At 39.4% G+C, this 23,883-nt stretch overlaps 1 protein-coding gene across 1 annotated transcript in view; it reads right to left on the reverse strand.

Annotated features, from left to right (window-relative positions):
* cwc27 (CWC27 spliceosome associated cyclophilin) overlaps nucleotides 1–23,883 on the reverse strand; it is a 112,187-nt gene that overhangs the window by 44,940 nt on the left and 43,364 nt on the right. Inside the window, exon 12 of the mRNA XM_061966342.1 lies at nucleotides 8,975–9,075. Within this exon, the coding sequence (XP_061822326.1) occupies nucleotides 8,975–9,075 (101 nt within the window). The remainder of the gene's footprint in view (nucleotides 1–8,974; nucleotides 9,076–23,883) is intronic.

A 23,883-nucleotide genomic window follows, 5' to 3' on the forward strand; every position in this document is an offset into this window, starting at 1 on the left:
TGCCACGCGACGTGGGAGGCCTCGTCCCGCTTTTGGAAGGGCTCGGCTCCATTGTGTCCTCACAACGGACGTCATTGCGTTCTTTCTGCTAAAAGTGTTTGGGCAACAGAGGCCCGCGGTGAAGCTCGGCAAGACTCCAGTCTTGTGCAACTGAGGCGCTTTTTCTGGCGCGGGCCGAGTTCCGAGGCGTTCCGAGGCGTTCCGAGGGCACCGTCTCATTGGACGCAGGAGGTCGGGGGAGTTTGCAAACAGAACCTTGCGAGGAGGAGGAAGGGGAGAACAATGGACGTCTGCAACTAAGTGATCAAATGGAGGAAGGTTGCTCGTAGGGATGAGTACTGAATCCTAGGGCTGGGAATCTTTGGCCACCACATGACTCGATTCGGTTCTTGGGGGTAACGATTGATTCAAAATAGATTCTCAATTCGAAATGATTACTTTTATATAATATGCTCGTTCCATGATTAACTACTTTCCTCCATAAAACAGATAACAGCTCTGATAAATTTCTGTATTACTTCAAAGAAAACTGGTTTTGTTTACCGTATCTTTCGGACTATCGGGCGCACTTAAAATACTTCAATTTCCACAAAACTCGACAGTGCGCCTAATGTACGGAATAACTCTGGTTATGCTCACAGACCTCGAAGCTATTTTGGTCCATAGTGTAATGATAATTGTGACCAGTAGATGGCAGTCACACATAAGAGATACGTGGAGACTGCAAGATGACGGCAGTAAACAACACCAAACATTTAAATGTTCCATTGAGAATGTAGAACATGACACACGGCGCTCAAAAACCGGTCAAAATGTTTTAGTACGATTTTGGTAAGGTATGAAATTGCACCGCTTGATGGATTGTCAGAGCATTACGGCTACCATAGTCAGACGTACTGTGCTTCAACGTAAGGTATTATTATGACCGCAAAATAGCACCTATTAGCAGACATTATCTGCCGTTTTGTTTCGCAATATTATGCAAAAACAACAGTTGTTACCTTTCGGTACCTGCTGATGTGTATTTGGGACCTGCATAAGTCCTGAAAATTGTAGTCTGTAGTTGATAAGCTTCTTCTTTTCCTCTATCTTCTTGTTATGTGACATTCATCCTCCTCTGTTGCCATTTCTAATATAAAGTAGTGTAAAGTTCTTACTTATATCTGTCAGTAAATTCGCCATGAAAGCACTAAAACATACCGGTGTAGTGAGTATACATTATCCACCCAAGGAACTTTAGTTATTAGAGAGTTCCGGTCGGACGGTTGTTCACAGGATACAAAAAAAAATCATAACATGACCCCTTTAATGCGCCCTATACTCCGGTGAGCCATATGGTCCGAAAAATACACTAATACAATTCTACCGAAACATTTATTAAAGTTAAAGAGAAGTACCGCACACTTAGTAAATGTACACAAGTAAATGTGGACATCATGCTGTGCATCGACATCAACGATATGATTTGCCCGAGTGGTTGGTTGGAAAGGACAGAATGAAAAATAAAATAAAATTAAATTAAATTAAATTAAATTAAATTAAATTAAATTAAAAACATCTATTTTTGATTCTTTGAATCGATTAAGCATTGCTACAAATAAGAATCGCGATTAATTCAAAAATCTATTTTCTATTTTTTTTAATTGATTAAGAATTGTTACAAATAAGAATCGCGATTCATTCAAAAATAGATTTATTATTTATGACAGCCCTACTGAATTCGCTATTTTTTTTGCCACAGACCGAAACTCCTGGTCCCTACCGGGCACTTAGTCATGTAAAATCCAACGTTGCCTTGTTACGGCAGCACCGAGAGCGGACTTGCAATGTTCAATGCCAACAAAGTAATATTGATTTAAAAAAAACGCTCCAATGTTAGTAAAGTAGGGCTCTACTTTTCCCAAAATGCGCTAGCTTGATGCTAATATACATTGGCTTTGCTATTTACATGCTACTAATTAGCATTAGCGATTTTACATGGCGATTTTAACACCTTTACATTTGTTAATGAAAACTACAACTAAGATGCGTTATGTTTTTATTATTTTCTATATTATATATTTATTATTATTGTGTGAATGCTCCAAAACATTCACACAAGTGCTTTTCTACACTAAAATTCATCTGTTTATTCTTCTTCTCCAGATTTTGGCGCGCTCTATCTTCCACATTTTCCATTCGATTCAAACTGTTCCAACTTCTAACTGTTCAGCCTATTCGGGAATCGCAGGCTTTCCCTTGACAAATTCCAAAAATTCCCACATTTCCCAGAATACCATGTTTTCCGGGACATTTTTCCCCATTCAAAATGAATTGGGCATTTTTCAAAATTTCACCATTTCCACATTTTTCAACCTATTCAAACCATTCCACCTTCAACACATTCCACCCATCCTGGACATTTAAACTATCATTTTTACAAGTTACATTTTTTTTTCGGGAATTCCCAGAATTCCCCTTTTTAAAAAAACAAAAACAATTCTTGAGCCTTTTTTACTCCTTCACATTTTTCAACCCACTTAAAGCGTTCCACCGCCAAAACATTCCTCTTAATCAGGACAAAACTGGAAAAAATCCTGGTTTTCCCGAAATTCCTGGAATTCCTTAATACCACCAACTATTTCCCAGTTTTCAGGGACATTTCCACATTCAAAATGAATTGGGCATTTTTCAAACTTTCACCATTTCCACATTTTTCAACCTGTTCAAACCATTCCACCTTCAACACATTCCACCCATCCTGGACATTTAAACTATCATTTTTCCAAATTACATTTTTTTTTCGGGAATTCCCAGAATTCCCCTTTTTAAAAAAACAAAAACAATTCTTGAGCCTTTTTTACTCCTTCACATTTTTCAACCCACTTAAACCGTTCCACCGCCAAAACATTCCTCTTAATCAGGACAAAACTGGAAAAAATCCTGGTTTTCCCAAAATTCCTGGAATTCCTTAATACCACCAACTATTTCCCAGTTTTCAGGGACATTTCCCCATTCAAAATGAATTGGGCATTTTTCAAACTTTCACCATTTCCACATTTTTCAACCTATTCAAACCATTCCACCTTCAACACATTCCACCCACCCTGGACATTTAAACTATCATTTTTACAAGTTACATTTTTTTTCCGGGAATTCCCAGAATTCCCCTTTTTAAAAAAACACCCTTTTTTACTCCTTCACATTTTTCAACCCACTTAAACCGTTCCACCGCCAAAACATTCCTCTTAATCAGGACAAAACTGGAAAAAAATCCTGGTTTTCCCGAAATTCCTGGAATTCCTTAATACCACCAACTATTTCCCAGTTTTCAGGGACATTTCCACATTCAAAATGAATTGTCCATTTTTCAAACTTCCACAATTCGCACATTTTTCAACCTATTCAAACCATTCCACCTTCAACACATTCCACCCATCCTGGACATTTAAACTATCATTTTTCCAAGTTATATTTTTTTTCCGGGAATTCCCAGAATTCCCCTTTTTAAAAAAACACCCTTTTTTACTCCTTCACATTTTTCAACCCACTTAAACCGTTCCACCGCCAAAACATTCCTCTTAATCAGGACAAAACTGGACAAAATCCTGGTTTTCCCGAAATTCCTGGAATTCCTTAATACCACCAACTATTTCCCAGTTTTCAGGGACATTTCCACATTCAAAATGAATTGTCCATTTTTCAAACTTCCACAATTCGCACATTTTTCAACCTATTCAAACCATTCCACCTTCAACACATTCCACCCATCCTGGACATTTAAACTATCATTTTTCGAAGTTACATTTTTTTTCCGGAAATTCCCCTTTTTAAAAAAACAAAAACAATTCTTGAGCCTTTTTTACTCCTTCACATTTTTCTACCCACTGAAAGCGTTCCACCGCCAAAACATTCCTCTTAATCAGGACAAAACTGGAAAAAATCCTGGTTTTCCCGAAATTCCTGGAATTCCTTAATACCACCAACTATTTCCCAGTTTTCAGGGACATTTCCCCATTCAAAATGAATTGGGCATTTTTCAAACTTTCACCATTTCCACATTTTTCAACCTATTCAAACCATTCCACCTTCAACACATTCCACCCATCCTGGACATTTAAACTATCATTTTTCCAAGTTACATTTTTTTGGGGGGGAATTCCCAGAATTCCCCTTTTTAAAAAAACAAAAACAATTCTTGAGCCTTTTTTACTCCTTCCACATTTTTCAACCCACTTAAACCGTTCCACCGCCAAAACATTCCTCTTAATCAGGACAAAACTGGAAAAAAATCCTGGTTTTCCCGAAATTCCTGGAATTCCTTAATACCACCAACTATTTCCCAGTTTTCAGGGACATTTCCACATTCAAAATGAATTGTCCATTTTTCAAACTTCCACAATTCGCACATTTTTCAACCTATTCAAACCATTCCACCTTCAACACATTCCACCCATCCTGGACATTTAAACTATCATTTTTCCAAGTTATATTTTTTTTCCGGGAATTCCCAGAATTCCCCTTTTTTTAAAAAACAAAAACAATTCTTGACCCTTTTTTACTCCTTCACATTTTCCAACCCATTTAAACCGTTCCACCGCCAAAACATTCCTCTTAATCAGGACAAAACTGGGAAAAAAATCCTGGTTTTCCCGAAATTCCTGGAATTCCTTAATACCACCAACTATTTCCCAGTTTTCAGGGACATTTCCACATTCAAAATGAATTGTCCATTTTTCAAACTTCCACAATTCGCACATTTTTCAACCTATTCAAACCATTCCACCTTCAACACATTCCACCCATCCTGGACATTTAAACTATCATTTTTCCAAGTTATATTTTTTTTCCGGGAATTCCCAGAATTCCCCTTTTTTTAAAAAACAAAAACAATTCTTGACCCTTTTTTACTCCTTCACATTTTCCAACCCATTTAAACCGTTCCACCACCAAAACATTCCTCTTAATCAGGACAAAACTGGGAAAAAAATCCTGGTTTTCCCGAAATTCCTGGAATTCCTTAATACCACCAACCATTTCCCAGTTTTCAGGGACATTTCCACATTCAAAATGAATTGTCCATTTTTCAAACTTCCACAATTCGCACATTTTTCAACCTATTCAAACAATTCCACCTTCAACACATTCCACCCATCCTGGACATTTAAACTATCATTTTTCCAAGTTACATTTTTTTGGGGGGGAATTCCCAGAATTCCCCTTTTTAAAAAAACAAAAACAATTATTGAGCCTTTTTTACTCCTTCCACATTTTTCAACCCACTTAAAGCGTTCCACCGCCAAAACATTCCTCTTAATCAGGACAAAACTGGAAAAAAATCCTGGTTTTCCCGAAATTCCTGGAATTCCTTAATACCACCAACTATTTCCCAGTTTTCAGGGACATTTCCACATTCAAAATGAATTGTCCATTTTTCAAACTTCCACAATTCGCACATTTTTCAACCTATTCAAACCATTCCACCTTCAACACATTCCACCCATCCTGGATATTTAAACTATCATTTTTCCAAGTTATATTTTTTTTCCGGGAATTCCCAGAATTCCCCTTTTTTAAAAAACACCCTTTTTTACTCCTTCACATTTTTCAACCCACTTAAACCGTTCCACCGCCAAAACATTCCTCTTAATCAGGACAAAACTGGAAAAAATCCTGGTTTTCCCAAAATTCCTGGAATTCCTTAATACCACCAACTATTTCCCAGTTTTCAGGGACATTTCCACATTCAAAATGAATTGTCCATTTTTCAAACTTCCACAATTCGCACATTTTTCAACCTATTCAAACCATTCCACCTTCAACACATTCCACCCATCCTGGACATTTAAACTATCATTTTTCCAAGTTATATTTTTTTTCCGGGAATTCCCAGAATTCCCCTTTTTTTTAAAAAACAAAAACAATTCTTGACCCTTTTTTACTCCTTCACATTTTTCAACCCACTGAAAGCGTTCCACCGCCAAAACATTCCTCTTAATCAGGACAAAACTGGAAAAAAATCCTGGTTTTCCCGAAATTCCTTAATACCACCAACTATTTCCCAGTTTTCAGGGACATTTCCACATTCAAAATGAATTGTCCATTTTTCAAACTTCCACAATTCGCACATTTTTTAACCTATTCAAACTATTCCACCTTCAACACATTCCACCCATCCTGGACATTTAAACTTTCATTTTTCCAAGTTACATTTTTTTTCCGGGAATTCCCAGAATTCCCCTTTTTAAAAAAACAAAAACAATTCTTGAGCCTTTTTTACTCCTTCACATTTTTCAACCCACTGAAAGCATTCCACCGCCAAAACATTCCTCTTAATCAGGACAAAACTGGGAAAAAATCCTGGTTTTCCCGAAATTCCTTAATACCACCAACTATTTCCCAGTTTTCAGGGACATTTCCACATTCAAAATGAATTGTCCATTTTTCAAACTTCCACAATTCGCACATTTTTCAACCTATTCAAACCATTCCACCTTCAACACATTCCACCCATCCTGGACATTTAAACTATCATTTTTCCAAGTTACATTTTTTTTTCCGGGAATTCCCAGAATTCCCCTTTTTAAAAAAACACCCTTTTTTACTCCTTCACATTTTTCAACCCACTTAAACCGTTCCACCGCCAAAACATTCCTCTTAATCAGGACAAAACTGGAAAAAATCCTGGTTTTCCCAAAATTCCTGGAATTCCTTAATACCACCAACTATTTCCCAGTTTTCAGGGACATTTCCACATTCAAAATGAATTGTCCATTTTTCAAACTTCCACAATTCGCACATTTTTCAACCTATTCAAACCATTCCACCTTCAACACATTCCACCCATCCTGGACATTTAAACTATCATTTTTCCAAGTTATATTTTTTTTCCGGGAATTCCCAGAATTCCCCTTTTTTTTAAAAAACAAAAACAATTCTTGACCCTTTTTTACTCCTTCACATTTTTCAACCCACTGAAAGCGTTCCACCGCCAAAACATTCCTCTTAATCAGGACAAAACTGGAAAAAAATCCTGGTTTTCCCGAAATTCCTTAATACCACCAACTATTTCCCAGTTTTCAGGGACATTTCCACATTCAAAATGAATTGTCCATTTTTCAAACTTCCACAATTCGCACATTTTTTAACCTATTCAAACTATTCCACCTTCAACACATTCCACCCATCCTGGACATTTAAACTATCATTTTTCCAAGTTACATTTTTTTTCCGGGAATTCCCAGAATTCCCCTTTTTAAAAAAACAAAAACAATTCTTGAGCCTTTTTTACTCCTTCACATTTTTCAACCCACTGAAAGCGTTCCACCGCCAAAACATTCCTCTTAATCAGGACAAAACTGGGAAAAAATCCTGGTTTTCCCGAAATTCCTTAATACCACCAACTATTTCCCAGTTTTCAGGGACATTTCCACATTCAAAATGAATTGTCCATTTTTCAAACTTCCACAATTCGCACATTTTTCAACCTATTCAAACCATTCCACCTTCAACACATTCCACCCATCCTGGACATTTAAACTATCATTTTTCCAAGTTACATTTTTTTTTCCGGGAATTCCCAGAATTCCCCTTTTTAAAAAACCACCCTTTTTTACTCCTTCACATTTTTCAACCCACTTAAACCGTTCCACCGCCAAAACATTCCTCTTAATCAGGACAAAACTGGAAAAAAATCCTGGTTTTCCCGAAATTCCTGGAATTCCTTAACACCACCAACTATTTCCCAGTTTTCAGGGACATTTCCACATTCAAAATGAATTGTCCATTTTTCAAACTTCCACAATTCGCACATTTTTCAACCTATTCAAACCATTCCACCTTCAACACATTCCACCCATCCTGGACATTTAAACTATCATTTTTCCAAGTTACATTTTTTTGGGGGGGAATTCCCAGAATTCCCCTTTTTAAAAAAACAAAAACAATTATTGAGCCTTTTTTACTCCTTCCACATTTTTCAACCCACTTAAACTGTTCCACCGCCAAAACATTCCTCTTAATCAGGACAAAACTGGAAAAAAATCCTGGTTTTCCCGAAATTCCTGGAATTCCTTGATACCACCAACCATTTCCCAGTTTTCAGGGACATTTCCACATTCAAAATGAATTGTCCATTTTTCAAACTTCCACAATTCACACATTTTTTTCACCTATTCAAACCATTCCACCCATCCTGGACATTCAAACTAACACTTTCCCAAGTTCCAAACCAAACTCCGTTTTTTCCTGGAAATTCAAACCATTCCAACATTCAAAGTATTCTTACATTCATACTAAATCCTGTCAGGATTTCAGTTCAACTTCAGAAATTGCCTTGTCTAGTTACTAGTACTATTCTCTCAATGTTATGCTTATTCTAACTTATTAATATATTATTTATATTCTATTTTTACATATATTTTATTAGATGTCTCATGCAAAAATTTTTTAGATGGCGGTTATTCTCAAAGATGGCGTTTTTCCTCAAATTCTCAGTGCCATGTTTTGTTTTATTATTGTCAATAGTTTTGTTTTCCTCTATTTGTGCACAGCATTGTGTGTTTGCCACTTGCCCGTGTACGAAAAAAATAATTTGTAAACAAAGTCTGGTGACGATGACAGTCAAACAGCAGGTGCGTAATGAGTACAATACATACAGTATTAACACTTTTTGGGGCGCAACAAAAACCTAAAATCCACAAAGACTGAACTGACTAGCCAAATGTGATATTAAAACAGCAGTTATCATAATCATCTCATTTTTAAATGTTAAAAATGAGATGAAAAACCATTGATATTTATTAACACACACAAAAGTACTTACAATTGGTACCGTTGAGTACCGGTATCCATTCCCAGGTCTCGCTTTAGAGACAATTAGCTGAGACCACCGGCTTAAAAAAGTCTTCAAGCTTCGTTGGTGTTGGTTTTCAAACAACATTAAAAGGTGTCTTGTTGCAGGAAGTTATCCAACAACAACGATCAGGCCACTCACCCTCCTTCACCTCCTCCTCCACCGGCTTGGGGCCGTCTTCCCTTTGCTTTAAAGCCCTCAGCTCCTTCTTCAAAAGGCGGACTTCTTTGCGCAGCTCTTCGCTGTGGAGGGAGAAACATGTTCCAAGTTTAACAATAGAAAAACCCGCTTGGACGTCGACCTTTGAGTATTGGCCTAGACCAGGGGTCGGCAACCCAAAATGTTGAAAGAGCTATATTGGACCAAAAATACAACAAAAAAATCCTTCTGGAGCTGCAAAAACTTATATATAAGTGTTATAATGAAGACAACACATGATGTGGCTATATTAGCCTACTATCAATATGACTTTAAAAGTCTTATATAAGTGTTATAATGAAGGCAGCACATGATGTAAGTGTCTATATTAGCTATATTAGCCTACTATCAAAATGACTTTAAACGTCTTATATAAGTGTTAAAATGAAGACAACACATGATGTAAGTGTCTATATTAGCTATATTAGCCTACTATCAAAATGACTTTAAAACTCTCATATAAGTGTTATAATGAAGACAACACATGATGTGGCTATATTAGCCTACTATCAAAATGACTTTAAAAGTCTTATATACCGTATTTTCCGCACTATAAGGCGCACCTAAAAACCACAAATTTTCTCAAAAGCTGACAGTGCGCCTTATAACCCGGTGCGCTTTATTACGATTCATTTTCATAAAGTTTCGATCTCGCAACTTCGGTAAACAGCCGCCATCTTTTTTCCCGGTAGAACAGGAAGCGCTTCTTCTTCTACGCAAGCAACCGCCAAGGTAAGCACCCGCCCCCATAGAACAGGAAGCGCTACCGCCCGCCCCCGGAAGAAAAAGAAGCGCGCGGATATTTCGTTTCATTTCCTTTGTGTGTCTACATCTGTAAAGACCAGACTACAAAATGGCTCCTACTAAGCGACACGCTTATAACGCAGAATTTAAACTTAAGGCAATAAGTCATGCCGAAGAACACGGAAATAGAGCAGCAGCAAGAGAATATAACATAAATGAATCAATGGTGCGTAGGTGGAGGAAGCAAGAAGATGACCTGCGCCAGGTAAAGAAGACAAAACAGAGTTTCCGAGGGAACAAAGCAAGATGGCAACTGTTGGAGGACGAACTGGAACAGTGGGTTGTTGAGCAGAGAGCAGCAAGCAGAAGTGTCAGCACCATCACTATTCCAATGAAGGCAACAACGCTAGCAAGCGAACTTCACCTGGATGATTTTAAAGGTGGTGCTTCTTGGTGTTTCCGGTTCATGAAAAGACGCAATCTCTCCATCCGCACACGGACTACTATTTCACAGCAACTGCCTAACGACTTTAAGGAAAAGCTGGCTACTTTCCGTGCATATTGTAAAAACAAGATAGCTGAAAAAAAGATCCGGCCAGAGCACATTATCAACATGGACGAGGTTCCACTGACTTTTGATATTCCTGTGAACCGCACTGTGGATACAACGGGAGCACGTACGGTGAATATTCGCACCACAGGGAATGAGAAGTCGTCCTTCACTGTGGTTCTAGCTTGCCATGCTAATGGCCAGAAACTTCCTCCCATGGTGATATTCAAAAGGAAGACCTTGCCAAAAGAGACCTTTCCAGCCGGCGTCATCATAAAAGCTAACTCGAAGGGATGGATGGATGAAGAAAAGATGAGCGAGTGGTTAAGGGAAGTTTACGCGAAGAGGCCGGGTGGCTTTTTTCACACAGCTCCGTCCATGTTGATATACGACTCCATGCGCGCCCACATCACAGATGGTGTCAAAAAACAAGTGAAGCACACAAATACAACACTCGCCGTCATTCCGGGTGGATTAACCAAAGAACTCCAACCGCTGGATATTGGTGTCAACAGGGCATTCAAATCACGACTGCGAACGGCGTGGGAACAATGGATGACCGAAGGCGAACACACCTTCACTAAGACAGGCAGACAGCGCCGGACGACATACGCCAACATCTGCCAGTGGATCGTAAATGCCTGGGCAGATATTTCGGTCACAACTGTGGTCCGAGCTTTCCGGAAGGCAGGATTCACAGAACTACTGGACAACAACAGTGACACTGACTCCGATGACTTCGACGAGACGGAACCGGCCATTTTGGATCCCACGCTTGCGCAACTTTTCAATTCGGACACCGAAGACGAAGAATTCGAAGGATTTACGAATGAAGAATAACTTCAGAAAGTGAGCGCTATGTTTATTTTGTGTGTTGTGACATTAACGTTCGAGCAACATTATGTTGCTATTGCTCTGCACTATTTTGAATTTTACTATGTTTGTGATTGCACATTTGCGTACATTTTGGGAGTGAACAGAGTTGTTAGAACGCTGGTTTTCAATATATTATTAAAGTTTGACTGAACTATCTGACTGTTTTTTTGACATTCCCTTTAGCGCAGCGTAGGCGCGGCTTATAATCCGGGGCGGCTTATTGGTGGACAAAGTTATGAAATATGCAATTCATTGAAGGTGCGGCTAATAATCCGGTGCGCCTTATAGTGCGGAAAATACGGTACTATCAAAATGACTTTAAAAGTCTTATATAAGTGTTATAATGAATATACAAGTTCTCCCACTTAAAATGATGACAGAGGTCTGTCATTTTCATCATAGGTACACTTCAACTGTGAGAGACAGAATGTGAAAAAAAAATCCAGGAATTCACATTGTAGGATTTTTAAAGAATTTATTTGTAAATGATGGTGGAAAATAAGTATTTGGTCAATAACAAAAATGCAACTCAATACTTTGTAATATAACCTTTGTTGGCAATAACAGAGGTCAAACGATTACTATAGGTCTTTACCAGGTTTGCACACACAGTAGCTGGTATTTTGGCCCATTCCTCCATGCAGATCTTCTCGAGAGCAGTGATGTTTTGGGGCTGTCGCCGAGCAACACGGACTTTCAACTCCCTCCACAGATTTTCTATGGGGTTGAAGTCTGGAGACTGGCTAGGCCACTCCAGGACTTTCAAATGCTTCTTACGGAGCCACTCCTTCGTTGCCCGGGCGGTGTGTTTGGGATCATTGTCATGCCGGAAGACCCAGCCACGTTTCATCTTCAAAGCTCTCACTGATGGAAGGAGGTTTTGGCTCAAAATCTCACGATACATGGCCCCGTTCATTCTTTCCTTAACACGGATCAGTTGGCCTGTCCCCTTAGCAGAAAAACAGCCCCAAAACATGATGTTTCCACCCCCATGCTTCACAGTAGGTATGGTGTTCTTGGGATGCAACTCAGTATTCTTCTTCCTCCAAACACGACGAGTTGAGTTTATACCAAAAAGTTCTATTTTGGTTTCATCTGACCACATGACATTCTCCCAATCCTCTGCTGTATCATCCATGTGCTCTCTGGCAAACTTCAGACGGGCTGGCTTAAGCCAGGGGACACGTCTGGCACTGCAGGATTTGATTCCCTGTCGGCGTAGTGTGTTACTGATGGTAACCTTTGTTACTTTGGTCCCAGCTCTCTACAGGTCATTCACCAGGTCCCCCCGTGTGGTTCTGGAATTTTTGCTCACCGTTCTCATGATCATTTTGACCCCACGGGATGAGATCTTGCGTGGAGCTCCAGATCGAGGGAGATTATCAGTGGTCTTGTATGTCTTCCATTTTCTGATAATTGCTCCCACAGTTGATTTTTTCACACCAAGCTGCTTGCCTATTGTAGATTCACTCTTCACAGTCTGGTGCAGGTCTACAATTCTTTTCCTGGTGTCCTTCGACAGCTCTTTGGTCTTGGCCATAGTGGAGTTTGGAGTCTGACTGTTTGAGGCTGTGGACAGGTGTCTTTTATACAGATAACAAGTTCAAACAGGTGCCATTAATACAGGTAACAAGTGGAGGACAGAAGAGCTTCTTAAAGAAGAAGTTTCAGGTCTGTGAGAGCCAGAGATCTTCCTTGTTTGAAGTGACCAAATACTTATTTTCCACCATAATTTACAAATAAATTCTTTAAAATTCCTACAATGTGAATTCCTGGATTTCTTTTCACATTCTGTCTCTCACAGTTGAAGTGTACCTATGATGACAATTACAGACCTCTGTCATCATTTTAAGTGGGAGAACTTGCACAATCGGTGGCTGACTAAATACTTTTTTGCCCCACTGTAAGTGCCTCCTTAAACTCTTGACACCTCAGCGTGAGTGCTAGTAAATGCTGTTTATGCTCGCCCTCTCTTCAAACGGAGGGTTACATAAAGTGTTCCAGCCCGAGCAGAGTGGATAACGCGGGGGCCTCTTTGACCCAAAGAGTCGACACACTTGGCAGGCGGCCCCCGAAAGCCGGGCTCCTGCAAAGGCTGGATGCTGGATGCACCAAACACTCATTTTAGAGCTTTGTAACACACACTAATGTGACTGACAGAGCAGGTCAGCAGCAGGAAGCATGAAGTGCTCTAAAACTTGCTGGTAGACGGCTGCGTTGACCCTGGATCTCAGGAAACAGACTGGACCGACACCAGCAGATGACATGGCACCCCAAACCATCACTGATGGTGGAAACTTTACACTAGACTTCAGGCAACGTGGATCCTGTGCCTCTCCTGTCTTCCTCCAGACTCTGGGACCTCGATTTCCAAAGGAAATGCAAAATTTGCATGGTTGGGTGATGGTTTGGGGTGCCATGTCATCTGCTGGTGTCGGTCCACTCTGTTTCCTGAGATCCAGGGTCAACGCAGCCGTCTACCAGCAAGTTTTAGAGCACTTCATGCTTCCTGCTGCTGACCTGCTCTATGGAGATGGAGATTTCAAGTTCCAACAGGACTTGGCGCCTGCACACAGCGCAAAATCTACCCGTGCCTGGTTTACGGACCATGGTATTTCTGTTCTAAATTGGCCCGCCAACTCCCCTGACCTTAGCCCCATAGAAAATCTGTGGGGTATTGTGAAAAGGAAGATGCAGAATGCCAGACCCAAAAACGCAGAAGAGTTGAAGGCCACTATCAGAGCAACCTGGGCTCTCATAACACCTGAGCAGTGCCAGAAACTCATCGACTCCATGCCACGCCGCATTAACGCAGTAATTGAGGCAAAAGGAGCTCCAACCAAGTATTGAGTATTGTACATGCTCATATTTTTCATTTTCATACTTTTCAGTTGGCCAACATTTCTAAAAATCCCTTTTTTGTATTAGCCTTAAGTAATATTCTCATTTTGTGACACACGGAATTTTGGATTTTCATTTGTTGCCACTTCAAATCATGAAAATTAAATGAAATAAACATTTGAATGCATCAGTCTGTGTGCAATGAATAAATATAATGTACAAGTTACACCTTTTGAATGCAATTACTGAAATAAATCAAGTTTTTCAAAATATTCTAATTTACTGGCTTTTACCTGTATATGTATGTGCTGCGGTTGCTTTAAAGGGGAACATTATCACCAGACCTATGTAAGCGTCAATATTGTATAATATAATATAATATATATATTATAAATATAATATAAATATAATATATATATATATATATATATATATATATATATATATATATATATATTATATATAATATAAATATAATATAAATATCCCTTGATGTTGCAGAAAAAAGACCATATATTTTTTTAACCGATTTCCGAACTCTAAATGGGTAAATTTTGGCGAATTTTGACGTCACATCGGGAAGCAATCCGCCGTTTTCTCACTTTCGTCGGTGTGTTGTCGGAGGGTGTAACAACACGAACAGGGATGGATTCAAGTTGCACCAGTGGCCCAAAGATGCGAAAGTGGCAAGAAATTGGACGAAATTTGTTCAAATTGGACGAAATTTGTTCAAATTGGACGAAATTTGTTCAAAATACGAGGCTGTGGGGAAAGACGACGAAAATGGTCAGTCGTTTGTTCCGCACACTTTATCTCTGTCGTAGCTATGCTACGACAGAGATGGCAAGAATGTGTGGATATCCTGCGACACTCAAAGCAGATGCATTTCCAACCATAAAGTCAAAGAAATCTGCCGCCAGACCCCCATTGAATCTGCCGGAGTGTGTGAGCAATTCAGGGACAAAGGACCTCGGTAGCACGGCAAGCAGTGGCGGCAGTTTGTTCCCGCAGACGAGCGAGCTAAACCCCCTGGATGTCTTGGCTCCTGCAAAGGCTGGATGCTGGATGCACCAAACACTCATTTTAGAGCTTTGTAACACACACTAATGTGCTTCAGAACATATGAGGACCTTGTATGAAACACTTTCTTTCTTAGTTCAGACTTGAGTAGAATTGATGGCAGGCTGGATGCAGACAAAGCTCAGGTAAGCTCCAGCGTCTGGGCGCCCGCAGCAGAAACATGCAAAGCATCTCCAGACTAAACAACCACGGCCTTTTGTTTCTGACGTCTTTGGCTTTAATCTGGACGTCCGATCCCTGGTGTAAGTCAGCCGCAGTGCGCAGCAACTATGTGGACAATGTCGAGAAGGGGGAAAAAAAAAAAAAAAAAAAAAAAAAAGGCCCGCTCGTAAGTCATTGGCCGGTCTGCTTTTGACGCGCTCGGCTCGTCCTCCGCGAGGGCTTGACGCACGGACGTGACAGCGCCTGCCCCGACACGCCGCTCTAGGCAAAACAAGGGGACGTAACCACGGCGACGGGCCAAACAATAGGCGCCGACGGAGGGAGGAGCGGAAAAGCCCAGCGACAACATCTGTTTGGACACACCTCAGGGCTCCGTCAATTCCTCTGCAGACGTCACAGCGCTGCCAAGGAGTTAGTCCAAACTTTCCCCGCTGAGGGACACATTTTTGGGGGACATTTTGCTGTGTTTCACTTTCAAAGTGGTCCAATAACATAAAAAAAAGTGAAATAAAAAGAAAAAAACCTACCGTATTTTCCGCACTATAAGGCGCACCTAAAAACCACAAATTTTCTCAAAAGCTGACAGTGCGCCTTATAACCCGGTGCGCTTTATATATGGATAAATATTAAGATTCATTTTCATAAAGTTTAGGTCTCGCAACTACGGTAAACAGCCGCCATCTTTTTTCCCCGTAGAAGAAGCGCGCGGTGCATGCTGGGATATGTGACGTTTCATTTCCATTTGTGTGTTTATGTAAAGACCCCAAAATGGCTCCTATTAAGTGTGTTGTCTGTCTAATTATAAATAATGCAGACGAGGCGTGTTAACTGAGTTCTCAACGTTTACTCACAGCGTGCTCATAACCACATTCTAACTGCCAGCATACAACAACGCTTCTCAGGGCTACCGCGCATGCTCGTAACTATCGTTGCATGCTGGGTAGTGTAGTTGTTATATTTGCTAGCTCATAACAGCACATTGAGAGACACGCTTACGCGCTTAATTCAATACTCGCCGTCATTCCGGGTGGATTGACAAAAGACCTCCAGCCGCTAGATATTGGTGTCAACAGGGCATTCGAAGCTAGACTGCTAACTGCGTGGGAACAATGGATGACAGAAGGCGAACACACCTTCACTAAGACGAGGAGGCAGCGCCAGACGACGCCAACATCTGCCAGTGGATCGTAAATTTGCCCAACTTTTCACTTCGGACACCGAAGACGAAGGATTTATGAATGAAGAATAACTTCAGAAAGTGAGCGCTATGTTTATTTTGTGTGTTGTGACATTAACGTTCGAGCAACATTATGTTGCTATTGCTCTGCACTATTTTGAATTTTACTATGTTTGTGATTGCACATTTGCGTACATTTTGGGAGTGAACAGAGTTGTTAGAACGCTGGTTTTTAATATATTATTAAAGTTTGACTGACCTATCTGACTGTTTTTTTGACATTCCCTTTAGCGCAGCATAGGCGCGGCTTATAGTCCGGGGCGGCTTATTGGTGGACAAAGTTATGAAATATGCCATTCATTGAAGGTGCGGCTAATAATCCGGTGCGCCTTATAGTGCGGAAAATACGGTATACTTAAGGTTCACTTCCATTTTATTTCAGCTGGAGGCGTGTCTTAATGAAATTAAACAATGGATGTCTGCTAACTTCTTGCAACTCAACGCCAAGAAAACGGAAATGCTGATTATCGGTCCTGCTAAACACCGACATTTATTTAATAATACCACCTTAACATTTGACAACCAAACAATTACACAAGGCGAATCAGTAAAGAATCTGGGTATTATCTTCCACCCAACTCTCTCCTTTGAGTCACACATTAAGAGTGTTACTAAAACGGCCTTCTTTCATCTCCGTAATATCGCTAAAATTCGTTCCATTTTGTCCACTAGCGACGCTGAGATCATTATTCATGCGTTCGTTACGTCTCGTCTCGACTACTGTAACGTATTATTTTCGGGTCTCCCTATGTCTAGCATTAAAAGATTACAGTTGGTACAAAATGCGGCTGTTAGACTTTTGACAAGAACAAGAAAGTTTGATCATATTACGCCTATACTGTATATACCTTTATATACATACATACTAGAGATGCGCGGTTTGCGGACACAACCGCGGAGTCCGCGGATTATCCGCGGATCAGGCGGATGAAATTTAAAAAAATAAGATTTTATCCGCTCGCGGGTCGGGCGGATTAAGTAGATTTTTTTTTTTTTATTTTTTTTTTTATTTTTTTTTATTTTTTTTTTGCGGGTGGCAGTTAAACCAATTGGGAAATATATATACATAGTTAAATGTTGTTACCCACATACGAAAAACGAGCAGGCACCTGCAGCATATGCCACAACAGAAGAAAAAAAAAGAAAAGAGATGGACACTTTTACGGAGCGGAGAAGGGACGCCTCGCCGGGGTCCGGGACCGAGGCCCCTTCCCCCGAGAGGGCCCCACCGGGAGCCGTAGCTGAGGCGATCCGCGAGAAGGGTCCGACTCACGTCCAGGGTCACTACCGCGCCCACCGCACCGACACCCCGCCTCGTCCGCTTTCGCCGCGGCCGGCGTCACGCGCAGCAGGTAAGCAGCTTACCTGCCCGCCACCCCCGTGGCCGGGGGCTCGTAACAGGGGTCCAAGGGCCGCAGGCCCCGGTAGGTCCAGGACAAAGTCCTGGTGGAGGGTTCAGGGCTTCGCCCCCCGACGCAAAATGATTATTAGCATTCAGACAGGTTAAAATGTTGCTAAAACCATCACTTTTCTATCAGTCACAGTGACTTTTCAAAACAAAAATATTACAGCAAAAATCATATGGGTTGATTGACATGTTTATTCTGTAAGCTAACTTCAATAGTTTGAAATTATTTTGACAGTTAATGCCAGTTATCCTGTCAACCTTTCACAAGACTTCAATTTGTTAATTGAAAGTATAAATAGTATAAACACTTTTAACAGTAAGTCGTGCTGTGAAATACAGCCGACAGGATTGCGCATGCATGGTGCAGGAGAACAAAGGACTTTTTTAATTTAAGGTTTGTGATAAACCATCAAACTCATTCGTTAAAAGGACTCTATAGTAATATAAAGCGAATTTTTCTTGACATTATCATGCAAGAAAAGTTTATTTTTGGGATCGCGATCACCGCGTAATGATTTTTAAAGGTTGCATGACAAACATTTAACTGTCCCATGTGATCAGCCAGTGCGATTGGAAGTCCATGCTCAATTATTGCCTCCGTAAATAAAACTTCAGCACTTATCACATCCAAAGAATCTGTTTGGGCGACGAAAAACGTTGAAAGTTTTCCACTTGTATCGCTAGCAACGGCATTAGACTTGTGTTTTTTTGTCCCAACGTGGTCTTTTACATCGCTAATTCCTCCGTGTCCGATCGAAAAATCTTGTCTGCACAAGGTGCAATTCGCATAGTTTTCACCCTTTTTTTTTTTTTTTTATTAATATTAGATATATAACAACGGGCGGATGGCGGGCGGGTGCAGTCCTGATCAAACGTTACATCGGGTGGATGGCGGATGGTTGACGACTTTCTGACGCGGTTGCGGATGAAATAATTGCCTATCCGCGCATCTCTAATACATACCTATATATATACCTATACTGGCTCACCTGCACTGGCTTCCTGTGCACTTAAGATGTGACTTTAAGGTTTTACTACTTACGTATAAAATACTACACGGTCTAGCTCCGTCCTATCTTGTCGATTGCATTGTACCATATGTCCCGGCAAGAAATCTGCCTTCAAAGAACTCCGGCTTATTAGTGATTCCCAGAGCCCAAAAAAAGTCTGCGGGCTATAGAGCGTTTTCTATTGGGGCTCCAGTACTATGGAATGCCCTCCCGGTAACAATTAGAGATGCTACCTCAGTAGAAACATTTAAGTCCCATCTTAAAACTCATTTGTATACTCTAGCCTTTAAATAGCCCCCCTGTTAGACCAGTTGATCTTCCGTTTCTTTTCTTTTCTCCTCTGCTCCCCTTTTCCTTGAGGGGGGGGGGGGGGGGGGGGGGGGGGGGGGGCACAGGTCCGGTGGCCATGGATGAAGTGCTGGCTGTCCAGAGTCGGGACCCGGGGTGGACCGCTCGCCTGTGCATCGGCTGGGAACATCTCTACGCTGCTGACCCGTCTCCGCTCGGGATGGTGTCCTGCTGGCCCCACTATGGACTGGACTCTTACTATTATGTTGGATCCACTATGGACTGGACTCTCACACTATTATGTTAGATCCACTATGGACTGGACTCTCACACTATTATGTTAGATCCACTATGGACTGGACTCTCACACTATTATGTTAGATCCACTATGGACTGGACTCTCACTATTATGTTAGATCCACTATGGACTGGACTCTCACTATTATGTTGGATCTACTATGGACTGGACTCTAACTATTATGTTAGATCCACTATGGACTGGACTCTCACTATTATGTTAGATCCACTATGGACTGGACTCTCACTATTATGTTAGATCCACTATGGACTGGACTCTTACTATTATGTTGGATCCACTATGGACTGGACTCTCACAATATTATGTCAGACCCACTCGACATCCATTGCTTTCGGTCTCCCCTAGAGGGGGGGGGGTTACCCACATATGCGGTCCTCTCCAAGGTTTCTCATAGTCATTCACATCGACGTCCCACTGGGGTGAGTTTTTCCTTGCCCGTATGTGGGCTTTGTACCGAGGATGTCGTTGTGGCTTGTGCAGCCCTTTGAGACACTTGTGATTTAGGGCTATATAAATAAAGATTGATTGATTGATTGATTTGTATTTATTTATTATCATTACTATTATTCTAGGGTTGTGCCGATACCAATATTTTGGTACCAGTACCAAAATGAATTTCAATACTTTTCTAAATAAAGGGGACCACACAAAAAAAATGCAGTATTGGCTTTATTTGAGCAAAAAATCTTAGGGTACATGAAACATAAGTTTCTTATTGTAATTTAGTCCTTAAATAAAATAGTGAACATACTAGACCAGGGGTCGGCATGCAGCTCTTTAGCGCCGCCCTAGTGGCTCTCTGGAGCTTTTTAAAAAATGTATGAAAAATGGAAAAAGATGAGGGGGAAAAAAAAAAATAATAATTTTGTTTTAATATGGTTTCTGTAGGAGGACCAACATGACACAAACCTCCCTAATTGTTATAAAGCACACAGTTTGTATTAAACATGCTTCACTGACTCAAGTATTTGGCGAGCGCCGTTTTGTCCTACTAATTTTGGCGGTCCTTGAACTCACCGTAGTTTGTTTACATCAGGGGTGCTCACACTCTTTCTGCAGGCGAGCTACTTTTCAATTAATCAAGTCGTGGGGATCTACCTCATTCATATATATAATTTATATTTACTTATTTATGAAATATATGTTTTTGTTAATAAGTTAAAGGTGTTTAATGATAATGCAATCATGTTTAACACACAGTTAATATTGTTAATAAATTAAAGGTGTTTAATGATAATACAAGAATGTTTAATACATATAGTTAATAAATTAAAGGTGTTTAATGATAATAAAAGTATGTTTAATACATATAGTTAATATTGTTAACAAATTAAAGGTGTTTAAAGATAATTCAAGCATGTTTAACACATATAGTTAATATTGTTAATAAGTTAAAGGTGTTTAAAGATAATGCAAGCATGTTTAACACATATAGTTAATATTGTTAATAAGTTAAGTGTTTAAAGATAATACAAGCATGTTTAACACATATAGTTAATATTGTTAATAAGTTAAAAGTGTTTAAAGATAATGCAAGCATGTTTAACACATATAGTTAATATTGTTAATAAGTTAAAGGTGTTTAAAGATAATGCAAGCATGTTTAACACATATAGTTAATATTGTTAACAAGTTAAGGTGTTTAAAGATAATACAATCATGTTTAACACATATAGTTAATATTGTTAATAAGTTAAAGGTGTTTAAAGATAATGCAAGCATGTTTAACACATATAGTTAATATTGTTAACAAGTTAAGGTGTTTAAAGATAATACAAGCATGTTTAACACATATAGTTAATATTGTTAATAAGTTAAAGGTGTTTAAAGATAATGCAAGCATGTTTAACACATATAGTTAATATTGTTAACAAGTTAAGGTGTTTAAAGATAATACAAGCATGTTTAACACATATAGTTAATATTGTTAATAAGTTAAAGGTGTTTAAAGATAATGCAAGCATGTTTAACACATATAGTTAATATTGTTAACAAGTTAAGGTGTTTAAAGATAATACAAGCATGTTTGACACATATAGTTAATATTGTTAATAAGTTAAAAGTGTTTAAAGATAATACAAGCATGTTTAACACATATAGTTAATATTGTTAATAAGTTAAAGGTGTTTAAAGATAATGCAAGCATGTTTAACACATATAGTTAATATTGTTAACAAGTTAAGGTGTTTAAAGATAATACAAGCATGTTTAACACATATAGTTAATATTGTTAATAAGTTAAAAGTGTTTAAAGATAATACAAGCATGTTTAACACATATAGTTAATATTGTTAACAACTTAAAGGTGGTGAAAGATAACACAAGCGTGTTTAACACATATAGTTAATATTGTTAATAACTTAAAGGTGTTTAAAGATAATGCAAGCATGTTTAACACATATAGTTAATATTGTTAACAAGTTAAGGTGTTTAAAGATAATACAAGCATGTTTAACACATATAGTTAATAAGTTAAAAGTGTTTAAAGATAATACAAGCATGTTTAACACATATAGTTAATATTGTTAACAACTTAAAGGTGGTTAAAGATAACACAAGCATGTTTAACACATATAGTTAATATTGTTAATAACTTAAAGGTGTTTAAAGATAATACAAGCATGTTTAACACATATAGTTAATATTGTTAATAAGTTAAAGGTGTTTAAAGATAATGCAAGCATGTTTAACACATATAGTTAATATTGTTAATAACTTAAAGGTGTTTAAAGATAATACAAGCATGTTTAACACATATAGATTCCTTTCTTTCATGAAGACAAGAATATAAGTTGGTGTATTACCTGATTCTGATGACTTGCATTGATAGGAATCAGACAGTGGTGCTAAAAACGTCCGCATTTTCGAATGGAGGAGAAAAAAAGTCCTCCTTTCTGTCCAATACCACATGAAAGTGGTTTGTTTTTGGCATCTTTTTCATTTGTCCAGCTTCCGTACTCCTTTGTATACACTTTACAAGAAATATATTGTCGGCTAACTCCGTAGCTTGCTAGCTTGTGCACGCCAGCTTTCTGAGACTCTTATTTTGGTAGCGCAACTGTGCAGTCGGTCTGTTGAAATAAAGTGTTTCTCGCCTTCCAGTCGGTAATTTTAATGAGTCATCTCAGAAGACCCTCGGGTGCCGTGAATGTCAATCAAGTGACGTCATAGTGAAGATTTATGATCGCTCATTTTTAGGACTATTTTTTTAATGCCTGGCTGGTGATCGACTGACACACCCTCCGAGATCGACCGGTAGCTCGCGATCGACGTAATGAGCACCCCTGACTTACATGTATAACTTTCTCCGACTTTCTAGGACGTGTTTTATGCCACTTCTTTTTCCGTCTCATTTTGTCCACCAAACTTTTAACGTTGTGCATGAATGCACAAAGGTGAGTTTTGTTGATGTTATTGACTTGTGTGGAGTGCTAATCAGACATATTTGGTCACTGCAAGACTGCAAGCTAATCGATGCTAACATGCTATTTAGGCTAGTTATACGTACATATTGCATCATTATGCCTCATTTGTAGCTATATTTGAGCTCATTTAGTTTCCTTTAAGTCATCTCAATTCAATGTATATCTCATGACACACTATCTGTATGTAATATGGCTTTTCATTTGTTGCGGCTCCAGACAGATTTGTTTTTGTATTTTTGGTTCCAATATGGCTCTTTCAACATTTTGGGTTGCCGACCCCTGTACTAGACAATTTGTCTTTTAGTAGTAAGTCATACTTGCCAACCTTGAGACCTCCGATTTCGGGAGGTGGGGGGAGGGGGGTGGGGGTGGGCGGGGTCGGGGTGGGACGGGGGCGTGGCTAAAGGGGAGGAGTATATTTACAGCTAGAATTCACCAAGTCAAGTATTTCATATATATATATATATATATATATATATATATATATATATATATATATATATATATATATATATATGTATACATATATATATATATATATATATATATATATATATAAATATATAAGAAATACTTGACGTTCAGTGAATTCTAGCTATATATATATATATATATACATATTAGAGATGCACGGATAGGCAATTATTTCATCCGCAACCGCATCAGAAAGTCGTCAACCATCCGCCATCCACCCGATGTAACATTTGATCAGAACCGCAACCGCCCGCACCCGCCCGTTGTTATATATCTAATATAGACGATGCAAGGCATTAGTGAGGTTATAAAGCTTTTGCCTGTTAAAGAAAGGAGACTGATCCAATGCAGCACAGACATTCGCGTGCCACGCTGTCACGACCCAGACGCACACCAGTGCGCAATCATATGGGAGCCGCGCTGAGCGCACCTCCAAGC

This window comes from Nerophis lumbriciformis, linkage group LG11, assembly GCF_033978685.3.
Source record: "Nerophis lumbriciformis linkage group LG11, RoL_Nlum_v2.1, whole genome shotgun sequence".
NCBI lineage: Eukaryota > Metazoa > Chordata > Actinopteri > Syngnathiformes > Syngnathidae > Nerophis > Nerophis lumbriciformis.